Source organism: Berghia stephanieae, chromosome 15 (genome assembly GCF_034508935.2).
Source record: "Berghia stephanieae isolate SIO BIC M18660-M18661 chromosome 15, UCSD_Bste_1.3, whole genome shotgun sequence".
Lineage (NCBI taxonomy): Eukaryota > Metazoa > Mollusca > Gastropoda > Nudibranchia > Aeolidiidae > Berghia > Berghia stephanieae.
In genome coordinates, this window is record NC_088374.1 from 13,378,096 (window position 1) to 13,398,095 (window position 20,000).

Consider the following 20,000-nt stretch of genomic DNA (forward strand, 5'->3'; position numbering starts at 1 on the left):
ATCTATACACATAGTTTTGTGTGTTGGGTCCGTTACATTTCCGGATGGCAATGTTGTGAGCTTCTTAGCCAAGCGCACACTATCTATAGTCTGAGATAATTTAGTGAGAAGAAATCATAGAAATATAGAAAGCTGCAAAAAGCCTGGGCCAAATTTCAATTAACCAGTAGATTTTGACTAATCATAACAAGGAATTTGTGACACACTTTCACATATGTTCAGACAAGCATGTTTGGTTGCTTATAGATAGTATGCGCTTGGCTAATAAGCTCATAACATTGCCATCCGGAAGTATAACGGACAACACACAAAGCTGTGTGTAACCATGAACGTTTTTAGTCTGGTTAATACAGTTTAGTGAGAATTACTCATGAACGCGGATGGCAAAACAACACAAGCTTGAGTGACATCATCTTCGTTCTATCTATAGACAGTAGCAGATGACTCACTCAGCCTTTGTTATTGTTTTTGCCATCTGCGTTTGTGAGTTGTTCTCACTAAACTGTATTAACCAGGCTATAAAAGTTCATGGTTACACAGAGTTTGTGTGTTGGTCCATTATACTTCCGGATGGCAATGTTGTGAACTTGGCCAAGCGCATTCTATCTATAAACAATAACGTGAATGAAATCGACCTCTCTCTCTCTCTCTCTCTCTCTCTCTCTCTCTCTCTCTCTCTCTCTCTTTCTCTCTCTCTCTCTCTCTCTCTGATCATTGTTATTGTTATAAACCACCAGATGGGTGACTAGTTATCGCACGATTTTCTCAATCATAATATTATAAACGTTTATGTTTGCACAGACTGTGTTCTGTGTTGGTTCTATTGATCTAAACTTGAGCTTTTATATAGCGCAATATCCACTAAACGTGATCAAAGCGCTTTACAAGGGGTCTTTGGCCAACAGCAACACATAACATGTAGGACGAAACATGACGCCTGTCAGGCGATATTACAAATTTTTGGGACAGAGACAACGCTGTTAACGGCCAGGTACTCATTTTACACCTGAGTACGGTGAGAGAATGTGAGTAAAGAGCGAGGCTCGAACCCAGGAGCTTCTGATCCGAAAGCGGGTGTCATACCACAAGACCACATAGCCGCACATAGCGGTAGAACAGTGGATATTTTACACATCATCGATAGTAAAACCTGTGTAGTTTGCTCTGTTTACCTATCACTGTCATTGTTTACATTATGACGACTGCTCGAGGGGCATGGTTATCTATGTGTTTCTATAGATAGAATGAAGATAACGTCAATCAAGTCTTTGTTATTCTTTTTGCCTCCAAGTTTATGAGTAATTCTCACTAAACGGTATGAACCAGGCTATAAAAGTTCATGGTTACACATAGTTTTGTGTGTTGGTCTGTTATACTTCCGGATGGCAATGTTATGGGCTTCTTAGCCAAGCGCATACTATCTATAAACATGAGCGAGAGGATGTTGACCGACTTAACTCGTAACCATAGTTAACTTTTTGCCTGACACAAGAACCGAAGCCATCGTTAACGTATAGATAGAACGAAGATGACGTCACTCAAGCCTTTGTTATTATATTTTGCCATCCGCGTTTTTGAGTTATTCTCACTGAACTGTTTTAACCAGACTATAAAAGTTCATGGTTACACATAGTTTTGGGTGTTGGTCCGTTATACTTCCGGATGGCAATGTTGTGAGCTTCCTAGCCAAGCGCATACTATCTATAGCCTGACACTGACCAAAAGTAGCGTCAAAATGCCAGTCTTTGGCCACAAAAGAAAACAAATCGTGAGTTGTACTCAATAGTTCAACCAATAGATAGTATGCGCTTGGCTAAGAAGCTCATAATATTGCCATCCGGAAGTAAAACGGACCAACACACAAAACAGTGTGTATCCATGAACGTTTATAGTCGGGTTAATACAGGTTAGTGAGCATTACTCATAAACGCGGATGGCAAAAAAAAAACAATAACAAAGACTGACGTCATCTTCCAACTATCTATAGGACCACTTGTTTCCATGAGCACTACTAACGACAACTCACCAGGCGGTGCAAAAACCAAATAATGACGTCAAAATGCCAGTCTTTTTGGGTTTCGGTGCGTAGCCATCGTTATGTTATAGATAGTATGCGCTTGACTAAGAAGCTCATAACATTGCCATCCGGAAGTATAACGGACCAACACACAAAACTCTGTGTAACCATAAACTTTTATAGTCTGGATAATACAGTTAAGTGAGCAGTACTCATAAACGCGGATGGCAAAAAACAATAACAGAGACCAGAGTGACGTCATCTTCGAACAATCTATAGCCTGATACTGAAATCCAAAAGGACTGGCAGTTTGACGTCATTATTTGGTTTTTGCACCGCTTAGTGAGTTGTCGTTAGTACAGCTCACTGGAACCAAGTCATTTCATTGGTTGAACAATTGAATACAACTCACGATTTGTTTTCTTTTGTGGCAAAAACTGGCATTTTGACGTCATTTTATGGTCAGTATCAGCGTGGCCTTCGTAAAGTTATGGCCTGATACTGACCAAAAATGACGTCAAAATGCCAGTCTTTTGCTACAAAAGAAAACAAATCGTGAGTTGAATTCAATAGTTCAACCAATGAAATGACTTGTTTCTATGAGCTCTACTAACGACAACTCACTAATGACGTCAAACTGCCAGTCCTTTTGGATTTCAGTATCAGGCTATAACATAACGATGGCTACGGTATCAGGCCATAACTTTACGAAGGCCACGTTCAGCGTCAGACTATAACTTAACGATGGCGACGGCCTGACACGAGAACCCGCTAGGACTTATTTTTTAGGTTTTTGCACCGTCTAGTGAGTTGTCGTTTGTAGAGCTCAAGGAAACAAGTGTTTCCATTGGTTGAATACAACTCACGATTTGTTTTCTTTTGTGGCCAAAGACTTGTCTTTTTAAAATTTTATTTTAAAATATTTATAGAAATGTGACCCTCCGCCTCGAAACGGTATTAAGTCGGATTTTTCATTTTTGGGTTTTTGGTACCCGATCATAGCTTATATTATGCTGCAAATTTTTATACCAAATTTATAAAATTCTGATTTTTCATTGCCCAACTATGACCGTTTGAAGTAGGGAGAGTGTAAAAAACAAGTTTTGAGAAAATTGACTTTGAAGTGAGGCACCGTTTTCACACATAATCAAATCAATGGGCAAAGATAACTCCTCAGATACGGGCATTGAAAATTTGACGAGAATAGTAAAATTTGCAGAGACGCCAATTTTCAATTTGACTCACTGGAATTTCAGACACCACTCGGAGGAATTTCAATGCCGAAAGAGGAATTTCCGCACACACAAAAAAGGGAATTGGGATGATTACAAATATTTTCTGATATATGAACACATTGTCAAATGCAACCCCAAAGTTTCCTTATTTAAAGTGAAGAAAAGCTCCAAAACATAATGATGGTAGTGAGGATGATGTTGTGTTCGTGGTTGTAGTAGTAGTAGTAGTAGTAGTAGTAGTAGTAGTAGTAGTAGTAGTAGTAGTAGTTTAGTAAATAGAGTAGAGTATAGATGATGATGATGTCATAATGGCTGTAGTAAGTATAGTAGTAGTAGTAGTAGTAGTAGTAGTAGTAGTATAGTATAGTAGTAAGTAGTAAGTAGTAGTAGTAGAGTAGTAGTAGTAGTAGTATAGTAGGTAGTAGTAATGGTAGTGATGATGATGTGGTGGTAGCGGTGGTGGTGACTGTGGTTGTAGTAGTGGTAGTGCTTGTAGTAGTAGTGATGATGTAGTGTGGGTGGTTGTAGTAGTAGTGATGATGTAGTGGTAGTGGTTGTAGTAGTAATGACGATGTGGTGGTAGTGGTTGTAGTGGTAGTGGTAGTGATGATGATGTGGTGGTGGTGGTTGTAGTAGTAGTGATAATGATGTGGCGGTGGTGGTTAAAGTAGTAGTGGCAGTGATGATGTGATGGTGGTGGTGATTGTAGTAGTAGTGGTCGTGATGAAGATGCGGTGGTGTTGGTTGTAATATGTGTGTGTGTGTGTGTGTGTGTGTGAGTGTGTTAGAGAGAGAGAGAGAGAGAGAGAGAGAGAGAGAGAGAGAGAGAGAGAGAGTGCTAAAAGTGCATCAAGTGATAAGTAGAGCAGCATGAACTTTAGAAACTAACGAGGCTAAAGTTTGAGGTCAAAGTATTTATTGTTATTAGCTATTATTGGCAAGTGCAGGAAGGTGAACATAAAAATTAATCCAGTGAGCGCAATTTATTGATTTGTGTATGTGTGTGTGTGTATGTGTGTGTATGTGTGTGTGTACTTGTGTGAAGGTGGAGAGAGAGAAAGAGGACGAAAGACACACACAGAGAGAGAGAGAGAGAGAGAGAGAGAGAGAGAGAGAAAGAGGAAGAAAGACAGAAAGAGAGAGAGAGTGAGAGAGATAGATAGATAGATAGATAGATAGATAGATAGATAGATAGAGAGAGAGAGAGAGAGAGAGAGAGAGAGAGAGAGAGAGAGAGAGAGTGAGAGAGAGATTTGAGCTAAATTTGTTTAAAGGGTTTTTACGGCGCTTGCAAAAACTGGTTGCAGTAGTATTGGTGGTGGTAGGGTTGGTGTTGTGGTGTTTGTAATAGTAGTTGCAGGGATGGTGATGTGATGGTGGTGGTAGAGATGATGAAGTAATAATGGGTGTAGTTGTCGTGGCATGGATGGTGATGTGGTGGTTGTTGCAGTAGTGGTGTCGGGATGGTGATGTGATTGTAGTAGTGGTGGTAGTGATGGTTGTAGTAGTAGTGATGATGATGTGGTGGTAATGGTAGTTGTAGTTGTAGTAGTAGCAGTGGTGATAATGACGATGTGGTGGTAGTTGTTGTAGGAGTGGTATAGTGATGATGATGTGGTGGTGGTGGTGGTTGTAGTAGTAATGGTAGTGATGATAGTGTGGTGGTGGTGGTTGTAGAAGTAGTGGTAGTGATGGTTGTGGTTGTAGTAGTAGTGATAGTGAAGATGATTTGGTGGTGACGGTTGCTGCTGTGGTGGTAATGATGATCGTGTGGTGGTGGTGGTTGTAATAGTAGTGGTAGTGATGATAGTGTGGTGGTGGTGGTTGTAGAAGTAGTGGTAGAGATGGCTGTGGTTGTAGTAGTAGTGATAGTGATGATGATGTGGTGGTGACGGTTGCTGCTGTAGTGGTAATAATGATGTGGTGTTGGTGGTTGTAGTTGTAGTGGTAATGAAGATGATGTTGTGGTGGTGGTTGTATTAGTAGTGACTGGACGGGACCGGGGGGGGGGGGGGGGGGGAGTATCCTTGGAACAATTAAACATCACCGGAATTCGACGGAAGTGCCCGTAACCCGGAATTCTTTGCTCCAGACCGGATTGTTTTTCCGGTGAAACCGGAGTTTTGGCATCACTGAATCTGGCATGAGCTTCGATTATACAGTTGATAATGTACTTACACATTTTTGAAATAATCCAAGTATTACCTTTGTAGTTATTCATTATTATGTAAGATGTCCTTAACATAAATAAAACACCTAAAATTTTTTTGTTAATGCCGACAATTTTATGACATTGCTCACATTTTGAAGAATTTTTTTGTATTTAAATAAAGAATCAGTGAAATAAGAATTTTAATGTGACATTTTTGTCTTATTTATCAGAGGAAATCGGTTTCAAAATGTCAAACGTTAAAGAAGGATCTATAATTTCAAAGTACAGTTTTGAAACTATGTGAAGCCGGGTGGGCAGGGAAAGAAATATCAAGAAAGAGGATGGGAGAGGAAGAGAAAGAATGAGAATAAATAAACACACCACACACACACACACAACACACACGTGAGAGAGCGGGCAAGAAGAGGAGAGGAGAGAGAGAGAGAAAGAGAGAGAGAGAGAGAGAGAGAGAGAGAGAGATAAAGAAAAAGAGGAGCGAGAGGGGGAGGGCAGAGAGAAAGTAAGTCATAGTCAATCAACTGGAATTATATTGACCAATGAGATTGCAATTTTTAAAATGGGCTGGTCAAATTTTTCATTGCATTGTTCCATTTTGAGACAGATGACAGCTTCAGCTATGTGATCATTAACCAATGCAGCTAGACAAAGAAATAATAGCACTTGGTATGTATCGAAATGCACAAACACACACATATGTAACATACGCATGCTGACGTCATGACACATCGCCCGGGCATTTTAATGGTCAACAGGCGCATGTGATGAGCGTTGACCAATCAGAATCATTCATTTGTAAAGTTGTCAAGGAAAAACCTAGACTTGTTTACAGTTTTTAAAGTTCCTTATTGGTTGAACCATGACATTGTGGAAACAGTCATGATTACTCTGAGATAGATAAGGACACGCCCTTTGCTGTGGTATCTTACATCTTATTGGTGGAGGAAAAGACTTAATATTACCAAGCCTTGGAAATGGTGGCTCTTTGAGAGAAAGTCAACTCTTGTTTTGAATGTTTCACTGATAGTTGCTTTTTTAAACTTTAAATATATATAACTTATCGTCGATACTTATGTTGAATTATTATGTTTTCATGTAGAAAAATGATTGTAGTTTATGAAACAACCAAAAACTGAAATTTGATCATTTTGACCATTTCCACTTTAAAACCGGTTTTCTTCGTTTTCCAAATCCCGACTTAATACCGCTTCGAGGCGTAGGGTTACAAATAATGTAAAAAGAATTAATTAAATGGAAATCTTAAAACAAAAAAATAAGAGACTATATATGGATAACTTCCCTTGTTCTGAGATTTTGTCAATTGGCGGAGTATCTGGAGAAAACTAACCAAAAATCCCCGAAATTGTTCTGTTACTTTTTAGTGGCCATAATGAGAGTTTAATCGTAGCCATCGTTGACATACAGCTTGACACAAGAACCTTCTAGGACTGGCAGTTTGACGTTATTTTTTAGGTTTGTGTAGCGTCTAGTGAGTTGTCGTTAGTAGAGCTCAAGGAAACAAGTTATTTCATTGGTTGAATTATTTAATACAACTCACGATTTGATTTCTTTTGTGGCAAAAGATTGGCAATTAGACGTCATTTTATTTGGTCTTTACGATGGCTACGGTTTAATACTAATAATATTTCAGCTACTTTTAATTGTTAATTTGGCTGTCTTTGGCGTGATACAACTAAAATCTGGGAGATCGAAAGCTATGTAAATCGATAAAATTAGTGAAAACAAGCCGTTTTTCTGGTATTATTTAGATGAATTTGTTTTTTCCATTGGATATATATAGCTTTAACTCCAGGTGAGTAACTCAGTAAATCTAATAGTAGTAATTGAGGTGGGGCCTGTAAGTGAAGTTCATGATAATAATGATAAAGGGAGGCCTTCCGAAAGCTCCTCGTGCTAAGGGAAACAACGCAAATATTCCCCCAACTAACCCTAAGGAAAAATAAAACCTAGTACCTTTAACTAACCATAAGAGTTTAAAAAACTAACAACCTAGCACCTTTACTAAGGAGCTTTCGGAAGGCCTCCCATGTGATAACTCGTGGCTTGATATGAGATCAAAAATTTTTTATTTTTTTTTTTGATAAATAAAAACCAATTCAAGATGAGCAACTACATATAGATAGTTCGAAGTTGACGTCACTCGGGTCTTTGTTATTGTTTTTTGCCATCCGCGTTTATGAGTAATTCTCACTAAACTGTATTAACCTGACTATAAAAGTTCATGGTTACACATAGTTTTGTGTGTTGGTCATGTATACTTCCGGATGGCAATGTTGTGAGCTTCTTAGCCAAGCGCATACTATCTATAGAGAAATCATCACATTCGTTACGATACAACCAATATTTTTCTTATTTAAATTTGTAGAGCATGTTTTGGTAAAGAAATTGTTTATGGCAAGAACTTTACATACGGCTTTTGTGTGATAAAAAATCTATTTTTGTGTTTGTTGGATGTGAAGTTGGTGAAAATCCTGAAAATGGCTGGTAAGGAGAGGGTTAAAGTTAACTACGTGGACAACAATTTTCATCTCCAAAAAATTACGAATTTTTAAATTTTCATTCAAGTTGGCAGGTCTGCTAAAATAGTCATTGAAATGGCGCCTGCATATTGAATCATTCCCGACATTCTGTATGTATTAATCTTATAAAATAACTAGAAATAACCAGTGGTTTTTGGGATTAATCATGATTTTAGCACATGCGTATTGCAATAGCCCCCGGTACTCATTCAAACTTGAGTGAAGTGGGATAATGTACCTAATGCATCAGCAGAGTGTTTCAACCATTGTCACCTGTCTGGTCACTGACCATGCTCTCATCATCTTGTCTTTTAGACATAAAAAAGACATTGGGAAGGACTTCCGTAGTTAAACAGCATGCCTAAAGAGGGATTTTTCCCCTTAATTATCGGGGGGAGACCCCCCGTCCTTTTTTTTTTAAACCGGGGGTAAACTCCTGAACCCCCCCCCCCCCCTCTTTTCTTCAACCCTAACTAAAGAAACATAATGTTTGCCATCACTTATAATATCGAAACTGATGGGAAATACAGTAAGTAATAATGGCGTCGGCGGCCGGAGTCGTAAAACGACCAACTAACCAGCAAATTGTTTTTGAATTTAGAAAAAATCACACCACTTATAAAAATGAAACTAATTGAAAGTCCTTAGTGGCTAAAAGATTAAGTAATATAATAATAAATAATATAACGTTTGTATAGCGCAATATCAACTAAACGTGCTCAAAGCGCTTTACAAGGGATCTTTGACCAACAAGTAACATGAAGAACGAAACATGACGCCTGTTAGGCGATATTACACTTCTTTTACGACATAGACAACGCTGTTAACGGCCAGGTACTCATTTTACACCTGAGTACGGTAAGAGAATGCGAGTAGAGAGCCTTTTCCAATGACTCAACTATTCGCCGAGCGAGGCTTGAACCCATGACATTCCGATCCGATTGCGAATGTCATACCGCTTGACCACATAGCCGCACTATAAATAAAAGTGCTGTGAAACTGCGGAAACCCTCCCAGACACTGTACCTCTCGGGTATTCTTCTTCTTCTTCTTCTTCTACTATTATCATTATTATCATTATTATTATTATTATTATTATTATTATTATTATTATTATTATTATTATTATTATTATTATTATTATTATTATTATTATTATTATTATTATTATTATTATCATCATCATCTCATCAACATCTTTATTATTAAGGAAGAGAATTGGTCCGACCGTCCCGCAGGGCCAGATTAAAAAAAAGAAAAAAAAAATTAAGCCGAAAGTTTCTTTTTTAATCCAAAAAAAGCAAAAATTTTCGGTTAAAAAAAGAAGAGAAAAAATTTTGAAAAAAAAATGAATATAAAAATTAAGCCAAAAATTTCTTTTTTAATCCGAAAAATAGCAAAGATTTTTGGCTAAAAAAGAGAAACATTTTTGAAAAAAAAAAAAAAATCTATCTAAAAAAATGGAAATGCCTTCAGGATAGCAGATGCCTCTTCGTCGTCCAACTCCTTTCGCTTGGTGGGTGTCGTCCACTAAATCAGCTCCAGATGCAGAGTTTTGTTGCGTAACGCGGACGTAACAGAATTAAAAGGTCGCACAAATAACATTTTATTTGACCCGCTCGATAGATAGATAGATAGAGAAATATAGCGGTGATGAATTGTGCGTCGTTAAAATTTTTTTATTTTTTATTTCTTCTTGTTTGTTTGTTTGTTTGTTTTTAGGTGTTTAACGGCGCTTTCGACACTATTTAGGTCATTTAAGCGCCCGTTTCTGTCCTTTCTCAATTTTTATCGGCCTTCAGCTGCTCAATCTTGTACTGTTGTAATAAAATGTTTATAAAATCATAATAGTTACATGTTTATTTACAATTTCTGCAGGAGTTCACATCCCTGCAGATACTTTAAAATTGTAAGCGGATCGACCGACTGGAACAGAGACTTCAAGTCCCTGTTTTCTTAATGTTGTGACCTTATTCGTTCTAACTCTGTACATTCAATTAAAATATGTTGAACTGTGAGGTCACAGTTACATCTTCTGCAGAGGGTTTTTTTGCTTACAAATTATTTCTTCTTGTTTATAATAATAATTATAATAATAATATTAATACTAATAACAATAATAATAATAATATTAATGATGATGATGATGATGATGATAATAATAATAATAATAATAATAATAATATAATAATAATAAATAATAAATAATAATAATAATATAATAATAATAATAATAATAATAATAATCATAATCTTATTATCATTATTATTATTATTATTATTATTTGTTGTTTGATTCATCCCAGGAGCCCTCGTGGACGCCTTCAGAGACAAGAATGAGTTCCCCTTGCTGACGAGACTGTTAGGAGCCTATGTCCAGGTGGGCTCAGCTTTTCTCAACCTGTGTGGTCATTTTGGATGGTCACGCGTTGGACTTATATACAGGTTAAACTATTATCGTTGTTATCGTCTTTATGTCTTTGTCGTTGTTGTTGTCATTGTCGTCATCATCACCGTCGTCGTCGTCATCATCATCATCACCATAGTCATCGTTGTCTCGACACCATCATTTTCATCATCATCATCATCGTCGTCGTCGTCTTCGTCATCATCGTCGTCGTCATGATTATCATCATCAAATACATCCCACCTCATCTTGCAAAAAAAAACCCCTCTCAAACCTGGGAAGTCCCAGGTTTGAGAGTTTTTTGTTGTTGCCAAGATGGTGATTTAAATCGATATTTGAAGGACGAGTTTTCTGACCAAATTTTAAAATGTGGGTTTGTTTCCAGAGTACGACAGATTCGAGGACTACTTTTCTTTTCAAATCTTAACCATTTAACCTTACTCTCCCTCCCCCCCTCTCTCTCTCTCTCTCTCTCTCTCTCTCTCTCTCTCTCTCTCTCTCTCTCTCTCTCCCACCACCATTTAACTTTACTATCTCTTTCTCCCACCATAATTTAAATAATTATGATAATAATGCTGAAAACTTATATAGCGCTATAACTCCAAGACGCTAAGCGCTTAAATTACAAATTACTTTGGCTGAAACATACTCATTCACACACACAAGCGCGCGCGCGCACACACACACACACACACACACACACAACACACAACATAAACCAGACCTATCTTGCTTCTCAAACCATCTACTAAAATCGAAACAGATATGTTTTAAGCGAACGTTTAAAAATCGACAAAGATTCTTTTTCACGAATGCTCTGTGGTAAGGCGTTCCAAACTGAGGGTCCGAAATGAGAAAGTTTACTCTCTCTTTCTCCCACCAGCGATTTTAGCGAGACGGGCAGAGGGAGATCCAGATGTTTCTTCGCCATGCAGCCCATCTATAAAAGCGTCAAGGTCAAATTTGGGTACGAACCCTGGCACTCCTCGTTCGACGAGAATCTGGACGAGGTGGCGATGGAGAAAAGCATAAGGGAAATTCTGGATGCAGCGAAAACCAAGGCTAGGGGTGAGTTTTTGATGTTATTATATTAAAAACACTCCCCCCCCCCCAAAAAAAAAAATAAAAAAAATACCCGAGCTTTTATATAGCGCAATATATACTAAACGTGCTCAAAGCGCTTTATAAGGGGTCCCAGGTCAACAGCAACACTTAACATGTAGGACGAGACATGACGCCCGTTAGGCGATTTTACACATTTTTTTCCGACAGAGACGCTGTTAACGGTCAGGTATTCACTTTACACATGAGTATGGTGAGAGAATGTGAGTAATGAGCCTTTTCAAGGACTCAATAATGCACCGCTCAGTGCGGGACTCGAACCCAAGACCTTCCGGTCCAAAGGCCAGTGTCATTGCATTAGACTACATATATAGCCACACAAATAGGCAAGAAGGTTCATGGAACACAGTGTTTTCCTATTCTGTGGCTTGGAGCGTTAACTTATAGCCTGACACTAAAACCGTAGCCATCATTAACTTATAGCCTGACACTTGAATATAGGACTTAGAGTTTGGCGTCATATTTTCTGTTTGTGCAGCGTCTAGTGAGTTATCGTTAGTAGTGCTCAAGGGAACAAGTGACCCCATTGGTTGAACTATTGAATACAACTTACGGTTTGTTTTCTTTCGTGGCCAAAGACTTGTCTTTTGACGTCATTTATTTGGTAGTGTCTGGCTATAAGTTTACGATGGCTACGCTTAAACCCACTAAGACACATATTTTGATGCCATTTTTAGATTTGTGGACCGCCAAGTGGGTTGTCCTTAGTAGTGCTCAAGGAAACAAATGACCCCATTGGTTGAACTGTTGAATGCAACTCAGGATTTGTTTTCTTTTGTGGCCAATGACTTTTCTTTTGACGTCATTTGTTGGTCAGTATCAGCGTAGCCATCGTTATGTTATAGCCTGACACTGAAACCCAAAAGGACTGGTCTTTTGACGTCATTATTTGGTTTTTGCACCGCCTAGTGGGTTGTCGTTAGTAGAGTTCATGGAAACAAGTGATCCCATTGGTTGAACTATTGAATACAAATCACGATTTGTTTCCTTTTGTGGCCAAAGACTGGTCTTTTGACGTCACTTTTTGGTCAGTGTAAGTCTAGAACCCACTAAGACCCATCTTTTGACGTCATTTTTAGGTTTCTGGACCGCCTAGTGAGTTGTCTTTGGTAGTGGTCAAGGAAACAAATGACCCCATTGGTTGAACTGTTGAATACAACTCACGATTTGTTTTCTTTTGTGGCCAAAGACTTTTCTTTTGCTTGACGTCATTTGTTGGTCAGTATCAGGCCAAGAGTTTACGAACGCCACGCTTGGAGTGGGCAGACGAAAATGCAGGCAGCGATCAATGCATATCATCTCATCTGCTGAATTTGTCATACTGTGTGTGACCCAAGCTCCCCTGTCACGTGATCTGATCATCAATATCGCTCGCTGTAATGCACCGACCGGCTCATGAAAAGGGTTAAGATTTTGCGCTTGTTATTCTCTACACGGCTGTATACTCTTGCAGAACACATATTTTTGATTTTGGACCGAACACTTATACTTTTCCATATATAATAATAGATGGTATTAGTATAGCGCATTTTCAAAATTATATAATACTCAATGCGCTTTACATCGGTTGAAAAAAAAATGCATCTCTTGTGCCACAACCCACGCACACACACACACACACACACACACACACATACACACACATACATACACACACATACACGCAGACCCACAATTTAATATTCACACATAGGATTGTAACCATAAAGTATGTCTCAGATTTTAAATGGGCAGACGTGAAAATAAGTAGGAGTGAAATATCTGTTCAATGTTATAGTTATCATTTAACGTTATAACAAGTGTAACTAAATGACAAATTGCCATATTTATGGACAATAAAGATCTATTATTATTATTATTATTATTATTATTATTATTATTATTATTATTATTATTATTATTATTATTATTATTATTATTATTATTATTATTTTATTATTATTAGTTTCGATTTGAAAGAATAAATAGTTGGTTGTTCCCTGGTGGTTCTGGGGATTATAGAATTCCATACACGGGGTTCCGTGGCAGAAAAGGATCGCACGCCAAAACAATTGTATTTAAAAGGAGGACCAAATGTTTAGTTTTATCAGATGATAACCTGGATCTGGAAGGTGTATAAGGATGCAATAGGGAATGAGATTAGCGTCCCTTGATTGGACGTCACCCATAGTCTGTGACGTCACCGGCGGAAAAGTTATTAGAGAGAGAACGTCATGTTGGTTGTGCGCATGCGTCTCTCGTCCTCGGAAAAGGGATCTTTACTCACATTCTCTCATCGTATTCATTCGTGTGTAAAATGAGTACCTGGCCAATGAATTTTGTACCGGAAGATTAGAAAGTGTGACGTCACGACTTCTATGTCCTATTCTTTAAAGCGACAAAAACTAACATTTCGCATTTCTTGTCATATTATCTTCATAAAAATCTTTTGGCCTCTGGTTCACGACAACCACACAACACCGTTCAGAAACAATTGGGTCACATTTGAAGATCAATTTTTTACTGGCCTTAAAAATCAAATTAATGAATAAGTAAAAAAAAAAAAGCATAAATAAAAAGATGAAAAAGCATCAATAAAACAATGAATCAATATGTAGATGAATAAGTAAATAAATAAATTTATAAATAAGTAAATGGATAAAGAGGTAAATAAATAAGTGAATAAAGAAACACAAAATCGATAAATAGTGAGTTAAAAATTAAGTAATATAAAATATTAATTATAAATAAAAAATATAATAAATAAATTAATAAATAGATGAATGAATAAGTATTTAGATAAATGAATAAATTAATTTATAAGTAAATAAATAAATAAATAGATAATATATATAAATCTATAAATGAATTAATAAAAAATTGAATAAACAAAAAATAAATAGATGATATAAAGAAAATAAAAGATAAATATAAATATGTGTTTTGTCGTAATCCAAGCTCTACAGAATTATTAATACTTTTCATTAACCTTAATGAGTCTACAGTATTGTAGTTATCATTAATTCATTAATGAATCCCGTAATATGTACAATAATATTGGGTTATAAGTCGTCTTCATTAATCAATGATGATTAACTATTTATGAAAGAACTCGTTAAGGGGAGAAAAACAAAGGGGAATAACACTCACACATGCCCATGCACGCGCACCTACACACATTAATCTATTTATATACAGTGTGTGTGAGAGAGAGGGAGGGGGAAATCAGGGAAAAGAGGGACAGAGAGAGTGGTTGGGGGGGGGGGGTGGAGACACACACACACACACACACACACACACACACAGAGAGAGTGACAGAGCAAGAAATGCCGAGAGCATGAGATACATGTACATCGAGAGTGTGTGTGTGAGTGTGTGTGTGTGTGTGAGAGAGAGAGAGAGAGAGAGAGAGAGGGAGAGACGAGAAGATGAGAGATGAGAGAGAAAGAGAGGCGAAAGAGATACTAGAGAGATGAAAGACGAGAGAGAAAGAGAGACGAGATGGAGAGAAAGAGAGAGACATACTGAGAGAGACAGAGTGAGTGAGAGAGAGAGAGAGAGAGAGAGAGAGAGAGAGAGCTAGAAAGAGGGCGAAAGAAACAGAGAGAGAAAGAGAGAGAGAGAGAGAGAGAGAGAGAGAGAGAGAGAGGGGGGGGGGAGAGGGCGAGAAATTTGAACTTTGAACTGTTTATTGAATAGGGGCCTTGGCCCGTCTCAACATATGAAATCAAATCAAAATATCAAAACATAAAGAATAAATAATTAAATAAATCACTGAAAACGAGAATTAAGTTTACTGTTGATAAACACACAGTATTGATAGTGAAAAACAATATATACAACTAATTGATACTGCCAACAGCAACGTTTAACATTTAGGACGGGACATGACGCCTGTTAGGCGATGTTACAATTTTTTCGGACAGAGACAACACTGTTAACGGCCAGGTACTCATTTTACACATGAGTACCCCCAAGGACTCAACTATGCGCCGTGTGAGGATCGAACCCAAGACCATCCGATCTGAAAGCGAGTGTCATACCACAAGACCACATAGCCGTCTGAATTGCTTCAAGCTTTTGAAATACATTTTTGTTTCATTTGGTCCAACATGTTTATTGCGTTATTGCGTTACCACCATCATCATCATCATCATCATCATCATCATCATCATCATCATCATCATCATCATCATCATCATCATCATCATTATTAACCACCATAAAATCAAATCATCATAAATAATTGAACCTTTGAATGGCCCGAAATTTAATAATGATTAATAATAACAATAATAATAATAATAATGATAACAACAACAACAACAACAACAACAAAAACAACAACAACAACAACTACAACAACAACTACAAGAATAAGGCTCTAAGGGCATGTCCTTATTTCTAATGTTGTCCTAGTAAAACAACCCAAGGGACCAGAAATAAGTTAGTTTACCTCGGGTTATGACAAAACCTTCGTCTCTGTCTCGTCATAGATATTAGCTATGGTATTTCCAATAACCTTTGATTCAAATATCATTTTGTTAACACAACAGACAGGCGGGTGATATGGGGGCAGCGTGGCCCATCAGTACGGTCTTTGCTTGGTAAACTTGAGCCTGAGCTTTTATATAGCGCAATATCCACTAAACGTGCTCAATATTGGATTCAGTCTACATCAAGGAGCAGCGTGGCTCAGAGGTACGGTCTTTGCTTCGTACCCGAAAGGAGGTTTCCGAGTTCGATCACCCGCTGCTGTCTTGTGTAGTGTAGCCTTGATTGAGCAAGTCACCTCGCCCTAGCGCAAATGTATAGTGGCGCTGTACTGCGGCTGACGCCTGGGTTATTTCAGTCTTCCCTTGGAATAGACCTAGAGAAAAATTTCCCTTATGGGATGAATAAAGGGGATTTTATTTATCTTTTTTTTAAATTTTTTTTTTTACTAAAAAAAATCAAAAGAATCCTTTTTATTATTTAAAAGTAGTGTCGGGAGTGAAATTGTTCCGTGCAACTAATATTAAAATTTTGCTAATGAGCACAGAATTTAAATATTTTCTTTAAAAATTGAGCTTTTATATGGCGCAATAATTAGTAAACGTGGTCAAAGCGCTTTACAAGGGGTCCCAAGCAAACAGCAACACTTAACACGTAGGACGCCTGTGAGGCGATATTACAATTTTTTTCTGACAGAGACAACGCTGTTAACGGCCAGGTAATCATTTTACACTTGAGTACGGTGAGAGAATGTGAGTAAAGAGCCTTTTCCCAAGGACTCAACTATTCGCCGAGCGAGTCTCAAACTCAGGACCTTCCGATCCGAAAGCGAGTGTCATACCACTTGACCACATAGCCGCACCATTATTCCCTATTGCGTTTGGGGTCATCATCAGTTTTCCATTTCTTACAACGTATGTCTACGAGATTTGAGATGACATTCAGCGGAAAGGTCAGCTTAATTATAATGGTCAGAGATGACGTCACGAACAGGAAATGCTCTAGGCATAACCAATGACCAGTATTACCAAATGTGGTAAAACTTACTTTATTTTTGCGCGGCTACGTGGTCTAGTGTTATGACACTCGCGTTTGGATTGGAAGGTCCTGGAGTGGAGCGTAGCCATCGTTAAGTTATGGCCTGACACTGACCAAAAAATAACGTCAAAATGTCAGTCTTTTGCCACAAAAACAATCGTGAGTTTTTCATAGTTCAACCATGAAATAACTTGTTCCTACTCATAACGACAACTCACTAGGCGGTGCAGAAACATAAAAAAATGACATGAAACTGCCAGTCCTAGAGGGTTCTTGTGCCAGGCATTATGTGTTGCTAGAGAAATCATTTATCGCAAGAACTTTACTGCTATTGTGTTTGAGTGATAAACAATCTATTTTTGAGCTAGTTGGGTGTGACGTTTTGGGAAAATCCTGAAATGGTGTAAGCAGAGGGTTAAAAAAAAGTTTTGCGTTGTTGAGGTATATCAATACAACATCGGACCCCATATGGTTTGGCTATCAACACTGTGTGTTTGATAAAACAGGTGCAGAATGATTCATAGCAGCGTGTGTCATTTTTACGAAACCACGCCGAAACCAAGTCCCAGGTTCCCAATGTGTAACTTCCGAGTCTAGGTTCAATCCACTGTACTATTCCATAACTTTGTCAGGTTTTGTCGGGTTTCAGCGGGTTTCGGCGGGTTCCGTAACAAAAGACACACCCCATAGCAGCCACGAACATGATATTTAGAGTTACGGTGACAAAATAAAGATGAATATTGAATTGTAAGGTTCATTTTATTACAGAAAAGTGAGTGGAGCAGGTTAATATGATAACAACAAGAAATGAAGTGAGTAGGAAAGCGCCAGATCGTGGATAGTTCATACGGTAGAGTCACGCTCTCCCCGGCCAGGCGGAGTTGTCGTACCAGTAAGGTCGCGGGTTCGAGCCCCCATCGCCGCCGCGAATTTTTATTCTCTATTGTCTTCTGGCACTTTCCTACTCACTTAATGTCTTGTTGTATTCAATTTATTAGACGAAGACAGAATAAATTGAAGCTTGCAATTCAATACTTATCTTTATTTTTTTCCTCCGAGATTCAAGCAGCACCATTTTATAATGGTGGAGTATAAATAGTGTTTCTTGCATTGAAAAGAACAATCCAAATTCCTATTTTCAACGTGTATATATATGCAGGTCTTACATCTGAACCCACATTACAGTGAATGACATAATCAGTCAGATGGTGCAAAGGTTTGAACTGAGATATTGCCAAGTTTAGTTAGAAGGTCAAATTTTATCAAAAATAAGTTCTTGTCATAAATGATTAAAGCAACATTTTTTGTACATCTTCGGGAATTATCAAAGCTTAATTTCACTTCTAAATATGTTTTTTTTTTCTTCAGATATTCAAGTTGAGAAAGTACGAGATTTGAGAAAAGTTGCTGGATACCTTTCCCATAAATCTGACCATAACATCATGAAAAATCACCCGATTCACTTCAAATAAAGATTAAAATGCTCTGGAAGAACGGGAAAAATGCACAACCAAATTTTTCACCTTCCGACTGGTTATGTCCAAGCACTGACACAATTTTGGTCGCTTTAAGAAGCTATTCCAGATCTTTTTTTGGGGGTCCCGATAGCTCAGTTGGTAGAGCACCCTCTTCAAGCGCAAATGACCCAGATTGTTCACCGGGTGAAGTCTAGATTTTTTTTCTGACTTCCTTGTCTACCCAGCAAGAATTGGTAGCTGCATCTTTTTGATCTGTCCGAAATCACTTTGTGTACATATAATGATATGATAATTTTGTTGTTTGTTTTGCAGTACTAGTTGTGTCCACAAAGCACCGACATCTTCACATCTTTATGAAGGTTGTACATGACATGGGGATGGATAAGGGGGAATACGTCTTCATCGTTATTGACCTGTTCTTGGGGTAAGATGATGCCGGTGGTGGTGGTGTTGATGGTGATGGTGATAGTAAAGATGATGATGATGATGATGATGATGATGATGATGATGATGATGATGATGATGATGATGGTGATACAAATGATAGTAAAGATGATGATGACGATGATGATGAAGATGATGATAATGATGATGATGATGATGGTGGTGGTGGTGGTGATGATGATGATGATGATGATGATGATGATGATGATGATGATGATGATGATGATATTGACGATGATGATAATGTTGATGATGCTGATGATCATGATGACGACGACGATAATGACGACGACGGCGACAACGACAACAACGACGGCGACAACAATTAATAGCGTATCGTTTCCATCTTTACTTTGCTCAAAAAGGAAGGGAGAAATTCTAAGACCATGGCTGTCCCCACAGAAAAACGAACAGACGGAGAAGGAGGTGAACGTAACAGCCAAACAGTCATACGACTCCATCTTGTTGTTGACGCTGACACGACCGGAAACAGATAGCTACTACGCTTTTTCGAGGGAGTTGAACAGAAGAGCCAAGTTTCATAGTAACATCAATAATAATAATAATAATATGACTGAGAAAAAGCAGTACTTTTCTGAAGAAGAGGTGAGTTGGATAGAAGATGATAATCATTATCATTATTATTATTAGTGCTATTATATTTATAATCGATATTTTTTACCATCATATGTTTTTTCATTTATTCACCATCATCTCCACCACCACAACCCTCATCATCATCATCATCATCATCATCATCATCATCATCATCATCATCATCATCATCATCATCACTATCATGAACAGCAGCAGAAACAGCATCACCATCATCATCATCATCATCATCATCATCATCATCATCATCATCATCATCATCATCATCATCATCATGATGATCATCATCATCATCAGCATCATCATCATCTTCATCATTTTGTTATTCTAGCAATTATAATTAGCCCCATCCCACCCAATTAGCTTGAATTTATGAGCTTGGTAAAACCACAAAAATGCGCTTTATAGATGTTAAGTATACTTTCAGAGCCTTGAAGACCATGGAGCCAAAGCTTATCCCG

The 20,000-nt window shown here is 37.9% G+C and overlaps 1 protein-coding gene across 2 annotated transcripts in view; it reads left to right on the forward strand.

Annotated features, from left to right (window-relative positions):
* LOC144960846 (atrial natriuretic peptide receptor 1-like) overlaps window positions 1-20,000 on the forward strand; it is a 169,566-nt gene that overhangs the window by 36,208 nt on the left and 113,358 nt on the right. For both annotated transcript variants that reach the window (XM_078894225.1, XM_078894226.1), the window contains 4 exons: window positions 10,269-10,407; window positions 11,253-11,437; window positions 18,793-18,904; window positions 19,290-19,530. In XM_078894225.1, the coding sequence (XP_078750351.1) occupies window positions 10,269-10,407; window positions 11,253-11,437; window positions 18,793-18,904; window positions 19,290-19,530 (677 nt within the window). The remainder of the gene's footprint in view (window positions 1-10,268; window positions 10,408-11,252; window positions 11,438-18,792; window positions 18,905-19,289; window positions 19,531-20,000) is intronic.